At 39.5% G+C, this 15349-nt stretch overlaps 1 protein-coding gene across 50 annotated transcripts in view; it reads right to left on the reverse strand.

Annotated features, from left to right (window-relative positions):
* The window catches only part of LMO7 (LIM domain 7), a 131612-nt gene that overhangs the window by 38701 nt on the left and 77562 nt on the right, over positions 1-15349 (reverse strand). For 31 of the 50 annotated variants that reach the window (XM_086881022.1, XM_086881041.1, XM_086881045.1 and 28 more), the window contains exons 5-8: positions 6441-6471; positions 5929-6042; positions 5230-5428; positions 3854-4106 (exon numbers count right to left, since the gene is read on the reverse strand). In XM_086881022.1, coding sequence (XP_086737148.1) covers positions 3854-4106; positions 5230-5428; positions 5929-6042; positions 6441-6471 — 597 coding nt within the window. Of the gene's footprint in view, positions 1-828; positions 1546-2012; positions 2214-2464; positions 2753-3853; positions 4107-5229; positions 5429-5928; positions 6043-6440; positions 6472-15349 lie in introns of all 50 variants that reach the window. The other 19 variants (XM_086881010.1, XM_086881007.1, XM_086881009.1 and 16 more) reach the window with 4 other exon arrangements.

The raw sequence follows: 15349 nt of genomic DNA on the forward strand, positions 1-15349 counted from the left end.
AAATACCAACTGGAACACAGAAGTGTCTTAGTCACAAAGTAATGATGCACAGCTGGGAGAACTGCAACTTGCAATGCCGTATTTTCAGAGCTAAGTAAACATTTTGAACCCCACTCTCCCCCAGTAAATACAAAATTCAAAGGAGAGATAGGAAGTACTTATGAAACAGTATTCAGTCAGACAAGAGAAATTTTGAGAACACCAGGAAAGAAGCAGAGGAAAGAATGAATTGAGACTGTATGAAAGTAGAGGGATAGTATTGGCAGAATAAAATATGCCACAGTGGACTTTAATATTACATAGACACACAACTTGCATGCACCATGACTTTGGGCAGGCAAAACACTTTTTTTGTTTTTCACCTCATCTAATCATCTAAGAGCTGTGGCAAGACAGTTTATAAGCATTTTTAAACTTAGGTGCAAGCAAGAATATCAGAATGCCCATTTCCAGAATTTGTCTTTAAAGCATTCATGTGTTTCAGAAATGTTGTTACCTATTATCTTGTAGAATAAAAGAAAATATTTCTAGCCTCCATAGTCTTTTGAATAATCACTGTTCAACCATGGAAAGAAATTAATGCAGCCTGAGGGAATGATAACCCATTTCCTCCAAAGTGGCAGCCTAAAACTAGAAAACTTTATAATTTTTTTGTTGAAAATATGGTATTGCAGTCATGAGCTTCTACTCAAAGCAAATAAAAAGCTTGTTCAAGGACGACACGAACAAATAGCAGATTGGCACTCTATGAATGGTTCAGCACAGGATGATGCTTTTCTGAATGGGAAGGGTTCAAGGACACTCAATCTGTGCAGGACACAACCTGACCTCTCCACCATCTGCCGTTTCTTGTGTCTAACTTTGCTGGCCTCCCTGATTGCTTCCCACTTCTTCCAGTCTTCTTCACTGCATGGACCTGGGATGAAATTTACAGGCTGGACATTGCTTCCCACTTTCCAAGATTCAATCTTGCGGGTCAGCATATCGTCCTTCTTATGGTGTAAAGATGGTGACAACACTCTGCCATTGCTCTTCCTTTCCTCTGGTATCGTGTTTTTTTCAAGTAAACACAGAAATTTGGACCGGATCTCTTCCGGGAGACTCCATGGATCAGGAAACAGTGCTGGGTGATACTTGTCGGGAGCACCTGATAAAGGCACCTCTTTTTTTTGAGAGAGGACTTTACGAAAAATCATGTCATCCTTTTCCAAATCTGGAATCACAGTTTGGCCCTCTCTGGGCTGCAGAATTATCTCACCCTCTATAGGAGGCTCCTGCTCAGAGAATTTCTTTAAATACCGGGGGTCTTGAAGAACAACTTGATTCACATGGAAAGCCCCAGTTTTCCGAACGAACAAATCATCATTTTCCAAATCTGGATATACATATCCATTTTCCTCATCTCCTTGCTTGCCTCCTGGTATAAAGGAAATATTCTTTCTACATTTTATGAGCCTAGGGCCAGAAGTAGGATCAATTCTGGTCTCCATTTCAGAAGACATGTAGTCAGTGTATTTTTGCAGGGCCTGAAGTAACGAAAACTGACTGAAGCATATAAAACAAAAGGAGGGAAGTAAAAATATCATTAACTAGCAAGAGACAAGCAGATCACAACGTATTGCAATATACATTTGGTTTAGACTTGCAGTATCCCAATAAGAATGACGACACCACTTGGCATTCACCACCACTGACAGTAGCGCAGCACACGCCAACCAAGGCAAAGGTATCCCGGCATCCTAACCTGCTCAGAAACATCACACTTACATGCTCACACACAAAGCCAGTAATCCTATGCAGCATGTTACACTTTCACATTTACACATTTCAGAAGGCCAGCAACTTACGGCTACATTAAAAGAGAAAAAAACCCCAAACCCAACAAACCAGCAAAACTGTAATAACCAAAAAAGCACGACATCACGGGACGTGGTTTAATTTCATTTAGCTGTTGCATATCCAGACATTTCTTTTTGATGCATCAAGAGAACAGCTCATGCAGCAGTATCAACCTGGGCTGATCAGAAGACTCCAAGATTTTTCCTTCTGCAATCTGTGACAATGAGCTTCCCAAATATTCAGCAGTTGGCTTATAATTCTGATCCCTTCTGCAGCTACTGTTCCAGTCAAAACTTGATTTTGGTTGATTAGCAACAATGGTACAGCTTTGTTTGTAAGCAAATTCCTCATCCTCAGAATCTGATCTCTTTCTACTGTGCAGCAGCACAAAGAATGAGCAGAGGAGAAAGAAAAAAAAAACAAAACATGAAGTCTACTCACTGACTAAAATGCACAGTGGCAACAGTGCAAAAGAATATTTCAGTTGTTTTCAGAAAAAAAAAAAAGGAATAAAACATATCCTGCTGCTACACTGGAAATGTAAATTAAAAAATTCAAAGTCACAGAACTACACTTCATTTAGGCTTTGCACACAGGAGAGAAACAGGCATGCATGAAAACGCACCTGAACCCTTGAATCTCTTTATACCAGGGTTTGAAAGAGGATTTCTTGATTTTTTTCCATAGCAATTCTTCCTCTGGAGTCCAAAACTTAGGAAGAAATTTGTCAAAAGCAACAACTGTATTTGGTGCTGAAGAACTTAGCTTGCGAAAATAGAGATCATCTTTTTCAATGTTTGGGATGCCTACTTCTTCCTCGTCCTCATCAAAATACCCAGATAATTGTGAAGGATTGTTAACTCTTGGTTTGTTTTCCTCTTTAGTATCCAATTGCCTCTGCCTCCTCTGGTTACTGTTCAAAATATCCAATCAGTTAAGATATTTTAGGAGCAACTTGACATAAGGAATGCAAAAAGACATGCTTTTTGGCTCAGGAGCTCAGCCTTGTGAATGAAGCATATTAGTTCTCAATTTCATCACTGCAGCACCAGAAAAAATAAGATACATTAAATAAAAAAAAATTTCAAAGAAGTTAAATGGTTATATCAGCATCCTATCTCCTCTGACAAAAATACAAAATTTGACAGAAAAAGCATATCAAATTATAAGCTGTGTTAAAATGCCGATTAGAAGACTAACTTTATGGAGTTATTTTTGGGCTGCTATTTAGGTAAGGCAATAGTTACTGGATCTTGGATTAGTATCTCTGACCTCAGTGGTTCAAGCATTGCAGCTAGTGGACCAGCTGGATAACTTTCTCGCGAGCAAGATTTAGGAGAGTCATTGCGCAACATGAAACGATGTCCAGGTGCAGCAGAGCTTACAGGGCTCTTTTTGACTAGAAATCTACGATTTGCTAAGTCATCCAAAACAATGTCAGGCAGCCTTCTTTCATCTTCTGAATCAGAGTCACTGTCATACTCATAGGTGATCTGGAGGGAAGCTGGATTTGTGAGCCCACAATCTGCTCTGCTATTTTGGCATGAAGCTACAGGATTCGTGTCACGTCCACTGAGGTTGACCGAAAGAGGAATAGAATGAAGACAGTGAAGTCACGAAGGTAACGGTGAAACTCAAGAACTGCCCACTAATCTCATCTGAATGCATCAAGAAGCCGGACAACTGAAATTCATCACTATATTTTGGAAGCTTTAACAAGCAACTAAAACCATAGGTCTATCTCTCGTGAACTTGCATTTAAGACCATTTAAATACATTTGGAGTCTGGCCAGCTTCAAAACATTACTCAAACATAAAAAAAAAAAGTAAAAAAACAAAGCCGAAAACCAAACCACACAACCACACCAAAACGCCCCCCTTCGATAAAACATGGAAAAAACAAATACTTGACTTTTTATTGCAGCAAGAACAGCTTTTCTTTAACTAATAAAGAAGTAACTTATTTTAAAAATTCTGAATCAAAGCCCACTTTACTAAGACCACACGCCAGTACCTTGAAAATGTTCCATCTGACTCAGTGAAAACAGGACTTGCCCAGCTCCTCCTGTTGTCCTCATTCTTCTCTGACCTCTTCTTCCTTAAAGGTGCTGGCACATATGCTGTCTGCTTGTTTTTGTTGGGTAAGAAACGGTTGAAGTCAGTGGTGGGTTTTGGTTCAATCACAGAAATCCTACGGTAAGACCTGTCATCCTTGTGGGAGTCATGCATTTTGGAAGGCAGTTCCGAGTCTGTGTCACTGTCGCAACCTTAGAAAAGAAAGTAGAAGAAAGGGAAGATACAAACATCATTCTCTAGACATGTGCTTGTAGCTAAAACTTAGACCAAAGTCTTCCAAAATCACTTTATCTCTGTATTTGAGATGTTTCAGCTGCAAATTTGCTGAGCTACTGACAGAACAGTCGGAGAGGTATTTTTAGAAGTCTGTGGCAAAGCTATGATAAGATCCATTAAACTCAATTTGGTTTGCATTATCCTCCTGCATTTGTTCCATTCTTTCATTATCACTGCTCCCTGCAGGAAACAAACTGCTGGCCTCCAGACTGAAGACAAAAAAACTGCACAGAAATTTTTTAATTAAATAGTAACTGCAAGACAAATTTACTAACAAAGACAAGTTAACAGCAAATGTGCTCATCTCACCAGATGAACATCCAGTAGAAGCCCAGGGTACATCACATATGTAACATGGCTAAATGTTGCCTTGCATAGATCAGCAATGCTCCATGGAGCCTCTGCTCAATGATTTTGTTGTTCACATGAAAAAAAAATCGAAAACCTCACAATTTTTTTGACTTTGGACTACAAGTTCGTATTGAACTTTAAAACCAGCAAAGAAACACAGGCTAGAGTGCTGTTTTAGGGTTCCAATCCTGTTACCTCTATTTTCATGACAAACTACTAAAAGTAACGAATATTGTTCAGTATTTAACCTGCAGGGGAAAACATTATTGAATATTCACAAATGAAGTAAAGATGTAGTGGTTTGACACAGCCACCCTAAGAACAAAGCAAGAGACTTTTGCAACTGGACAATTTTAGGTGATCCCATCCAGATCTAATTCCTAGCAATTTCCCTTACAGAACTCTGGGAATATACCCTGGCCACACACACACCCTAAATGTGCCAATGAGAGCAAGAGTTTCAGCAGCCCTTCTTCCCAGGAACATCTGTGTGAGCAGCGCTTTTTGCCTACTGACAGTTAGAGGTCAATATTTGCTTAAGCAAAATGCAACTGCAGGAGTTCCAAAACTAGAGTTGACTTTCAAGCTGGTTTAAGTACAGGATATCCAAGTACCAGGTCCATACATTGTCTTCTCCCACACTCATAAGCTACATGTCAATAAAAGATTTTAGAGAGGAAAACATACCTTCACTGCCACCTTTCAAGGTTATATCTGATGAAAAGCTTGTGCAGGATCTTGAACCAAGAGAGTCCAAGCTATCAAAGGAATCGTCTCTTTTATGAGTGGCTGAAGATGAAAAGGGCTCTCCCCGATCAACGTACCAAATGTCGCCGTACCCACTATCTCTCCCACTTCTGCACGGCTGGCTGGACTCTTCAAGTGCCTACAAGAGTAAGTTTTGAAAGGTCTTTTTCAATAATTTAGGGTGCAAACGTTACTCATTAACATTTTGAATTCACAGACTTCAGCAAAGACTACTGCAAACCCCTAAACCACATACACAGTAACACATACAACAGCTTGAACAGGAGGCTTGATATTTACATTTTCTTAAATTTCTTTAAAATATTTCTTTAAAATATTTAAAATATCTTAGATCTGTTTCATCTCAGCCAAAGAGGACTGAGATAGGGCTCTTCACAATCTACCACATCAATTAGAGCAGATGAATTCTGAAATTCATATGGGTAGCAGAAGAACCAAAGCTAAAAATCATTCCTTTCATATGGAACTTGATAGCAAGCAAAACAAATAAAACAAATTACTATGTTCTCCAGTCTAAGAAGGAAATTAAACCCCCCAAGAGACAGTTTAGAATTGCTGCTGTATAAGAAACTATAAACTTCAGGCTCTTCATTTAGCTTCATTTTTTGGATTCCTTACCTTGGTCAGTGCTTGCCCCAATAACTTCTCAAATGCTTTAAGATTGAGGTATGGACCATTATAATCAGGGTCACTTTGAGCTTTTCTCCCAAGCCAGTATAATGTAATCAAAACCTAAAAACAATCAGGAAAAAAAAAAAACCAAAACACGAATACAAACTTAATTACATTCCTCTCATGCCATGTGCCAGGGTAAAAGAATCTCAGCATGCTGTTAGAGATGTTTCCATAATGAACTGCAAAATCTTGCATACGGTATTAGCCAAGATTGCCACCAAAACCAATTAATGAGTGTCATGATGCATCTCATATCTCAAGTAAGCAGATGTAAGTACTGTTTTCAATTATTACAATGATTTGGGAAAGTAAGCCGCACATAGAGATCATTGTGAAATGGTATTAATTTGCATCAGATAAATAAATCGATAGTAGAAGAACAAGGTAAATATGACAGTACCATAAACACAAGCATTTAAAATTAATTAATCACAATTAACGTGCAACTGTCTTACATTTTTCACTCTTCTGTTGGTTTCCTCTGGTCTGAAGCAGGGCAGAGAATGAGAAAAAGAAAAGAAAATGGTTTAAAATTGCTGACTTAAAATTCAATTATTATTCAAGGTGTAAAAAGTTTCAAGACCAATTACCAGTCACTATAAAATATGCAACTATGACTGCTACAAAAGAAATAAGAAGCATTTCACTTTACAGTCATAACTCTACTATTTCAATTGTTACATGTAAAGTGAGAAGCTAGCCAATCTGTTATAGTTTCAGTTTTGCAAGGTACACAGAAAGGCTCTAGGCATTTTTAATTAGCTCTCAGTTACCAACAAAATAGAAGTAGAAAACAAGCTATTGACTTTGGGAAATATAGACTCTATAGCCAGGGAGATCACAGAATCATAGAATGGTTTGGGTTGGAAGCGCCCTAAAAGATCATCTACTTCCAACCCCTGTGCCATGGGCAGGGACACCTTCCACTAGACCAGGTTGCTGCAAGCCCCATCCAGCCTAGCTTTGGAACCTTTACAGTCATGGGGTATCCACTGCTTGTCTGGACAGTCCATGCCAGTGCCTCCCCACCATCAGAGTAGAGAATTTCTTCCCAACAGCCAATCTAAACTGACCCTCTCAGTTCAGTCCTTGGTCCTATCACTACATGTCCCTGTAAAAAGCCCCTCTCAAGATTTCTTGTAGGCTCACTTTAGCTGCTGGAAGGCTGCTACAAGGTCTCCCTTGAGCCTTCTCTTTTCCAGCCTGAATAACCACAGATTTTCAATTCCATATGAAAGGAGATTCAGTTGTAGTTTTTTTCCCTGATTATATTGTTTTCTAAAGTATTTGCCTTAGACAACAACAGAGAACACTTCAGCCAAGAGTAAACTTTTCAGGCCAAAAAATAAGAAACTGAAACTGGGACATCTGGAGAGAGATGATGTAGGGCTGACAGGTTGGGTTTGGATTCTTTTATACAAATACATGTTTTTCAAAATTATTAAATACATATGCAATCACTAACAATAGGAAACTTTTATATATATACACCCAGTCTGCAGCACACCTTGGAAATATACCAACAGACACTCATAAACTTCTCCTGTTCATTTTAAGAGCAAGAAGAAGAAACTTCTCAAACAAAAGCCTCCTAGTCCCCAGGTGTAAATATTCAGGGCTGGACTGCAGACAGTGGTTGAACAACATTGCTGCCTGCAGCACCAGCAGTTATGGAAGAGCAAATGGCTTAAATACACCAAAACAACTCTCCACCTGCCCCAGACGTTTGTCTGGAGCTCGTTCAGCTGCAAACTTCACACACAGCACAGTTAAGGGGTTCAAACAGAAAAGTGGAGACTACACATACAACAGCAGAAAAACATATTCAGAGCTCCCTAATATGGCAGACCAAAAATGTATCAAGGTACTTATCCTGTTTCTGTCTGTCTAGAAACACAGTAGTCAAAGATTACAGGAAAATAAAGGAGAATAAACCATTCAGGGAACAGTTGCGAGTTAGTGTAATGAGGACAGGGCCTGGTCAGCCTAAGCATCACTCTTCATGGAAATGGAACAGTCAATGGGATGTGACAAGCATCAGGGACACAGACAATCCCTTCCCTTCCCTCCTCCTCTTCCTTCCCATTTTGAGAGCACCCTCTCCCACTCAGTGGCTCTAATTGCCTTGCCCACCCCCACATGATAAAGAAATCTGGTATCAGGGACACAAAGTCCTGAGATGGGTCTGACCTGCACAGTCCTTGCCTGCAGCTTCTGTAGTATCTCATGCCAGAGATGCTTCTGGCTTTGTAACCAGTGACCTCTTTCCCACAGATAAGGAAAAACCCTCCTCCTTCAATGTGAAATACTGAACACTTTTTTGTTTGTTTTTTTCATCCCTTCCAAAATCCATTGCTATTCGTTATTCACTCAAGACTATTTCTGAAGAAAAAAAAATTCCCCTATTTTTCAGTAGGCTAGTTTTTTTTTGCCAGTGCCCATGTTGCAGGGCTCACCATTGTTGTGACCTAAGGTGCTACTAGAGATGGGTTGATTTCCCAAGCAGAGAATGGAAAACTATGCTTACATCAACATCACACTTCTCATACCCAGTGGAGAGCATTTTAAATTTTAGCAATCTTTACTCTCAACGCCTTTTGTTAGCAGATTTTTTGCTTTTGTTTGCAACTATAAAAGCAGAGCATCCTTGCAAAGGATGCCTTAAAGTTTGCTCCCAAACTTCAGCAGCCCAGTAAGGAGTGGAAAATTTTGCCCTTAGCTGGAAGGAGCATGTATCCAAAAGGCTGCCAGCCTTCATGTACACCAGAGCTTGAAGACTGAACACAATGATGTCACACTTCTGCTTTCCTTGAGACCTCTGGGATTTCAGTGAACTGTTTTGCAACAGGAGCAATAGCAATAATTGTCTTTATATTTCAATAAAATTTCCTATACAAATACGCTAGACCTGTGTACTTGGAGTAAAACCAACGCAAAACTAAAGTCATTCAGGTAAACAAGTCAGTTTGAGACCAAAAATACAGGCAGGGAGATATTTCACAGACTTGAATGACCAACCCTGCTTCATTCCTGTCTCTTCTGCTAACAACAGAAGTAAACAGACAAGTTGTTTCCTCTTCATTCTTAAAGTTTCTTCACTTACATTACTACTTCCTTCTCTGAACTCCATCTATTGGTTTCTAAACCATTTCAGCAACTTGTCATGGTAGACACAGTCTGAGCAGAAGAGAAGAAAAAAGCCAAGAGAAACCCTGCTGATTTAGTACAATGTTCCTCATTTTTATATGCACGTATTAATTATTTGGTACTTAACCAAGGAAGAGGACGGTTCTGAATGATGAACATACTGTTCTAAAATCTGTGTTAAGTAATAGGTATATAATTTTATTTGGTCAAAATAATCCTGTCTAAAGAAGCAATATTTACCTACCTTACTGGAAAGTCTTAAAAATAATTTTTGATCTACAAATCTCACAGCTACATCTTCTCTGAGGCATGCAGCTTGCAGAAGATGTAGTTTGAATCTACTTGCTAACATTCTCTGTGTGAAATAAGAGCCTTTAAAAGCCCTTTATATGTACAACCTGTACAAGCTCATCTGTGTTTAGTTGCACATGCCATTGCCCAATTCCCCTCCAGGACACTCCATTTAAAATATCTATTGAGTGGATACCTATTGATTAGAAGTGTGATACAAACTGAAGAGCTTTTAGAAGGAATTAATTTTTCCTGTGAGTATCTAAATAGAAAAAAGACAAGGCTTTTAACTCAATTGTAGTAAATGAAAGCACAAAATGGAACAATTCTACTACGCAGAAGTTCTTCATGAAGTGCTACAAAAATGCAGCTGCTGTGAAATCTATGCAGATAATTAATCTGGGGTCTTGACTATAACTTGGAACAACTGTAGTTCATAGGAGGGGACAAGATAGAGGCACCAACCTCAAGCATATCAAATTCTTTGCTGCTGGAAGAAGAGGCATGACCCTACAGCTTTTCTGACAAACTGTTACCCTAACAGCTCCTGCTCCTAAGTTCCTGCTCTCACCTTCAACTCCCTTTTGCAATCCTGGCTCTAAATACACATCGCTCCAACACTCAGTTTTCCACACTGCATTTGAATAAGCCATTTAGAAGATGGAGTACAAGAACTTCAGCAATGCAGCCTTTAAGCTTTTTAAATAATATTGGACACTTACAACCTTATTTTAAACATAAGTCTATAGCACTGAAATACGCACGTGACTGCTTTTAGAGACATTTCTCATACAACAGCTAACTTAGGAACTGATGGGGTAGCTCACTTGCTAAAGTATCTTCATCAATGCAAATAAATGCCAATACTATATTTTGTTACTGTGAAAGAAGTCTGCTTTTTCCTGTTTTCATTCAAAGTTGTCATAGATCCCAGTTGATGCCAATCATATTCTTTATAAATACTGGTGTAACACAATTTCTGGTTTGAATAGGTGAATACCTTTATACTGAAAGTTTTAGGTGGGCTGCTGATTTGCTTAGGAAGGCACAGCCAAGGTTGCATCTTAAAACTAATCTGCTGAAAGAATTCAGTTCCTTCCCACATGACAACGCAACACTACTTATTAAATCACTTTGTGTATTTTTAAACATTAACTTCTATGTCTTCCCACGGGTTTTTTACATCTCCTTTCATTAACAATACAACTTTGTTAAAGATGTCTGAACTAAGCAAAGAAAGCTGCTAAGTAGAACAATTAAGATCTTGCTTGAAAAATTTTATTATAAATTCATCTGCTTCTGTCACAGTCTCAGCATTTGAGTTTCATTCTGAAGCTTAAAAGAAAACCAGCACCAATCTACCTATCCTAACCTCAATACCGAATTCCAGCTAACAAAGAGGTCTAGAAACTGTAAAAGTAAAATCCTAATTCACAAAGCATGAACCTTAATTGTTGGCAGTGGTGTTAATAAAATTTATGTACAATATCAAGATTAGCTACCCAGGAAAAGATCTCCTAATCACCCCATGGAAGTTTAAAGGCCAAGAGATAACAATACGTGGGGATATTATAATAGTAATTGTGAAGCATGACCACATAAATCCGAGTTAAACACTGATGAAAAAAGATGTGAAATAACCACCTGTGGAGAAATAATATCTTCTGTGTAAACCATCTCATCTACGTCAATCTTTGGGCAAACAGAAGAAAGGCAAATGGGACAGGAGACGAAATACCTCTGGTACATTTGAACACAGCACATACTGACAAACATCACTTCCAGACAGCATGGACCTACAGATGTTTCTCTAACAAAGACCACTCTACAAGAATAAAACAAAGTGACATGGCAGATCAGCATGCTGAGCCACAGCTCATGGAATTTATTCTCAGCACCACTGTTTGCTCAAGGTTAAACAGCAGAATTAGTCACCAAGGCCCTAGCCTGACAATACAAAGGCTTTGGCAGCAGCTCTAGCTTAAGGATTTCCTTGTCCCCCTTCTCTCTTCCAGCCACTCCTGTTTGCTGCCCCCGTGGTTATGCCAACACAACCCTGAATCACACTGTGGTTCCTTGCTGCCAGAGGACTACACCTGTTTCTGTGGGTTCTTCTTGATATACATTTTCAACCCCAAAATTAGCTTGCTGGTCTGTTTTAGATTATGCTCATACAAGCAATTGCACCAGCACTGTGGCAGAGACACTGTGTTGCTGCAGAGGAGTGGGCAGGGGCTTGGTGGAGGAGGACTCTGCCCCAGACACCACTACCATGAGAACCCCCGTGAGATGACCCCGAGACAGAAGTGCTCTGTGCTTCTCGTTTTTAAGGGGTGAGGAAAGCTTTCTGGGATTATTTCAATTCATTCTGGGGCATTAAAAATAAATAAATAAATAAATGTGGACAATCAAACCTTAGAGGACCTAGCAGGCCACAGTACTTTTAAGAAATCATGATCTACACTTTAATCATCATAAAATATATCCACTGACATGTACAAACACCTCTCCAGTGCCTCCATACAAAAAAGCAGTGTATTTTAAGAAGCTGCATTTTTATTTTTTTTTACTTATTTCAAAACTTTTAAATAATAAATTCAATAGTTTGGATTTTATTTTCCTGACACATTATATGGTTTTGTTTACCCACATCCCAATATGTATTAAATTCCAGGAACTAGCAACTCATGATTTCAAATCTACTTTAACACTTCACTTTATTATTTTCCAGGAAGAACAATGTGGAGCTCAAGACCACATCCAAGATACCAGAAGTCTGATCAAAATTCTGGAGTATTATTTTAAAGCATTCCATTCAGAGAAGGGTCTGTTTCTCATATAGAAACATATTTAAATGTAGTTATCAATTGACGATTTTAAAAAAAAAAACAAAACCAACAAACAAAGAAGCAAGTTTGAAGAGAGATTCCTCCTCCCCCAAAATGAGGGTTAGCTGTAGCTGCCAAGAATACATGTGGTCCTGTCCAAAGAGATAAGACAAATCTGAACCCATTTACGGGGAGAAAGAACGAATAGAGACACTCCCACTGATAGAAAGGAATGTGCCAGTGACAAATGCACCCTGCCCAGTGCCAAACCCATCCCTTGGTGATGAATACTTCAGAAACCCCAACAGCTGCCAACCCTGTCTTCTGTGCCTTCCTCTGAACGACAGATCTCACAAACACAAGACTTGAACAGATTGCTGTTTAAAAAGAAGTACTGGTGCTCTCCCTTTGAGCTTCTGTCCATCAAGGCAACAGTCACTCCTCCGAGATGCCCTTTGAAGGGCCTGGAAGAGCCATACCCTGGCCCAGGAGCTGGAGCAGATCAGCTGACATGGGCAGAAAAGCCCACTCCCCAGCTCCTTGCTGAGCTCCAGGCACTCTAGCCCTACACCGACCAGCTTCACTTACGATTCTGAGGAAGATGTTGGAGGATTTGAAGGACTCCTGCACCCCCGCCGGGTATTGCTGCGCAGGAGATGAACGCTGCCTGTCCAACTACAGCGGGCTCGTGCTAAATTTCAACCTCTTTGGCCACCTACTCAGCTGCTATTAATATTGCTGTTATCGGATTTCACTGAATTCCCACGTGCTGCTGAGAATAGAAAGGCTCCAGTGGAAGATGTGGTTGCTGTATGGGCACAGAAACATGAGGACATTCCTCCAGCACTTGGATTCTTAGCAAATTGATATTCAACCCCGAGAGCCACAGTTCACTGCTGAGAATGCTGGAAATAAACCAGCTGGGCTATGGTTGCAGAGTTAGAGAACAGCTTTTGGAAACACACCTTTCTAAAGCACATACATTTTCCATAGCAACACGTCCACTGGACCCAATGCCACTCATGCCAAAACAGCACACAGAGCCAGGTATAAAATGACAGCAGAAAGCATCCCTCCATGCCCTCTGGAACCCCAGGCTGACAGCAAGGAGCACCATGGGCCCTGATGAATGAGCAGGCCTTCCCACCCTGTGCCCCCACCTACTGATGCTGAGGGGTGGAGGAGAAATGCTTCAGAAGGGAAAGGCAGAGAGGGAATAGAGCCAGCCAACACCCTCTGTGGGAACACATCACTACCCATGGCTTCTGTGCCTGTCTTCTCACACTGCCTCTTGAGCATGGTGCTTCCTTGCTGATCTCACCCATTATGCCTCCACGCCATTCTGAAATCCCTTATCAAAACAAAAACAGGCACTTCTAGAAAAGTGCATCAACCCCGGCAAGTCACCAGATGGTAACATTATCCATTTCCTCATGCTGTTTTCCGACCCCTCCCTGGGTGGTCCATCTCTGCCAGCTTCCTCATATTCCAGTCTAATCTAGAGGTTCTCCCAAAGAGAAAACTAGCATCCTGCAGGGAAGAAGGCACACCCATCAAATAAAAAATAAAAATAAATGCCCCAGAGGAGCAAGCAGAAGAGCCTAAACGATAACCTCAGCACTCCTTGGCTCTTGTCTGAGGGCTGAGCAGGGCAAGTGGGATGGAGCACTAACTGCAAGTTGTTGATGTGGCAAAAAGGAAGCTGATAGGATCATGCATCTTCCTGCTCAAATATTAAGCTCTATTAAAAAAAATTAAAGCTGGACTGGGTGAGCTGAGGTCCTTTCCAAAATAAACTGCTCTAAGACTTATAATAATTAATGGAGATTTCTTGATTGGTCCTTTTTTGTGGCTTTTTCTTACTCCATTCCTAACCCTCTCTAAAAATTCATCAGCTTCACTAATTTCAGGCAATTAATCTGTGTATCTCTTGTACTGTTTTGTTTGCTTGGTTTTTCCAGGACAAAACTAGAATGCTTTCCTAATCTGTATTGGGTTCTTTCAATTCCAGATCTAGACCACCACCCACAAAAAAAACTCAGCAGGTATTTTATTTCTGAAATCTAGTGGTCACATGTCATACACTTTGGCTAAGAAACATAAGAACATCCACTGACTTTTATAAGAAAAGAGGGACTCTATGCACAAAGTGTTAGTTGTGCAATTGACTCAGCTCACAGTGTAAGGAATTCTCAAATTACTTTGTTCACACTCAAGCAGACTTCTTAATTTCAGAGGTGAAATTAATTTTGTTCCTCTCAAGAACAAAAAGTAAATTTCATGCACACAGTATTTTAGATAAATTGATAGATAGCTATAATATCAAGTACTTACATATGCTATAGGTTTTCATATCTTCCTAAGTTTTGTTATTTAGAATTTGGAACATATGATTTTGCTAAATCTCTCCTATTATCTCCCTGCTGCCTTTTTTCTTTTTTAAAAACCTGTACATATTTCAGTTGACCTTTGCAAAAGAATTACAGTAAATGTTCCCCCTCTTCTACCTTTTTCCTTCCTTGTACCTTAAGAATCAACATACTTGAGCTCATCCTGTTGATCATCAGGATAATTATCTACATTAATTTCTCTTGCATTTAGTTTTAGAGATCCTTGACCTTCATTCCCCCACACAAACCTAGACCATATTGTATAAATTCTGTAGATTAATTTGAAGAGAAGTCAAGATGGGGAATATAAAATTTTGCTAACAATCTTTCCAAAACAAATAGTTGGTGTATCTGGGGAGTCTCTGAAAAATAAGTATCAAAATAGGCAATTAAGAGCAATCGTGTAAATTTTTAGAAATATATTCAAAACCACAAAAATGTGCAGCTGCTAGCATGCTCAAAAATAGTTCAAGAGCATTATTAAAAAAAAAGTATATATTTATATAATATGTATAATTATTTATATTATATGTATAAATATATATGCGCTTCAGCTAAGCTGCAGCAACCATGCCAACTCACAGCACTTTTTTTCAAAACATGACTGAAACTCATTTCCTCTGCTGCCTGATGTTTTTTTGACATTATTAAGTCTTTCCAAAAGCATTGTCCTTTTTACTCTCAACTCTCACACCTAACTGGAATGTC

This window comes from Cyanistes caeruleus, chromosome 3, assembly GCF_971803275.1.
Source record: "Cyanistes caeruleus chromosome 3, bCyaCae1.hap1.1, whole genome shotgun sequence".
In the NCBI taxonomy this organism is placed as follows: domain Eukaryota; kingdom Metazoa; phylum Chordata; class Aves; order Passeriformes; family Paridae; genus Cyanistes; species Cyanistes caeruleus.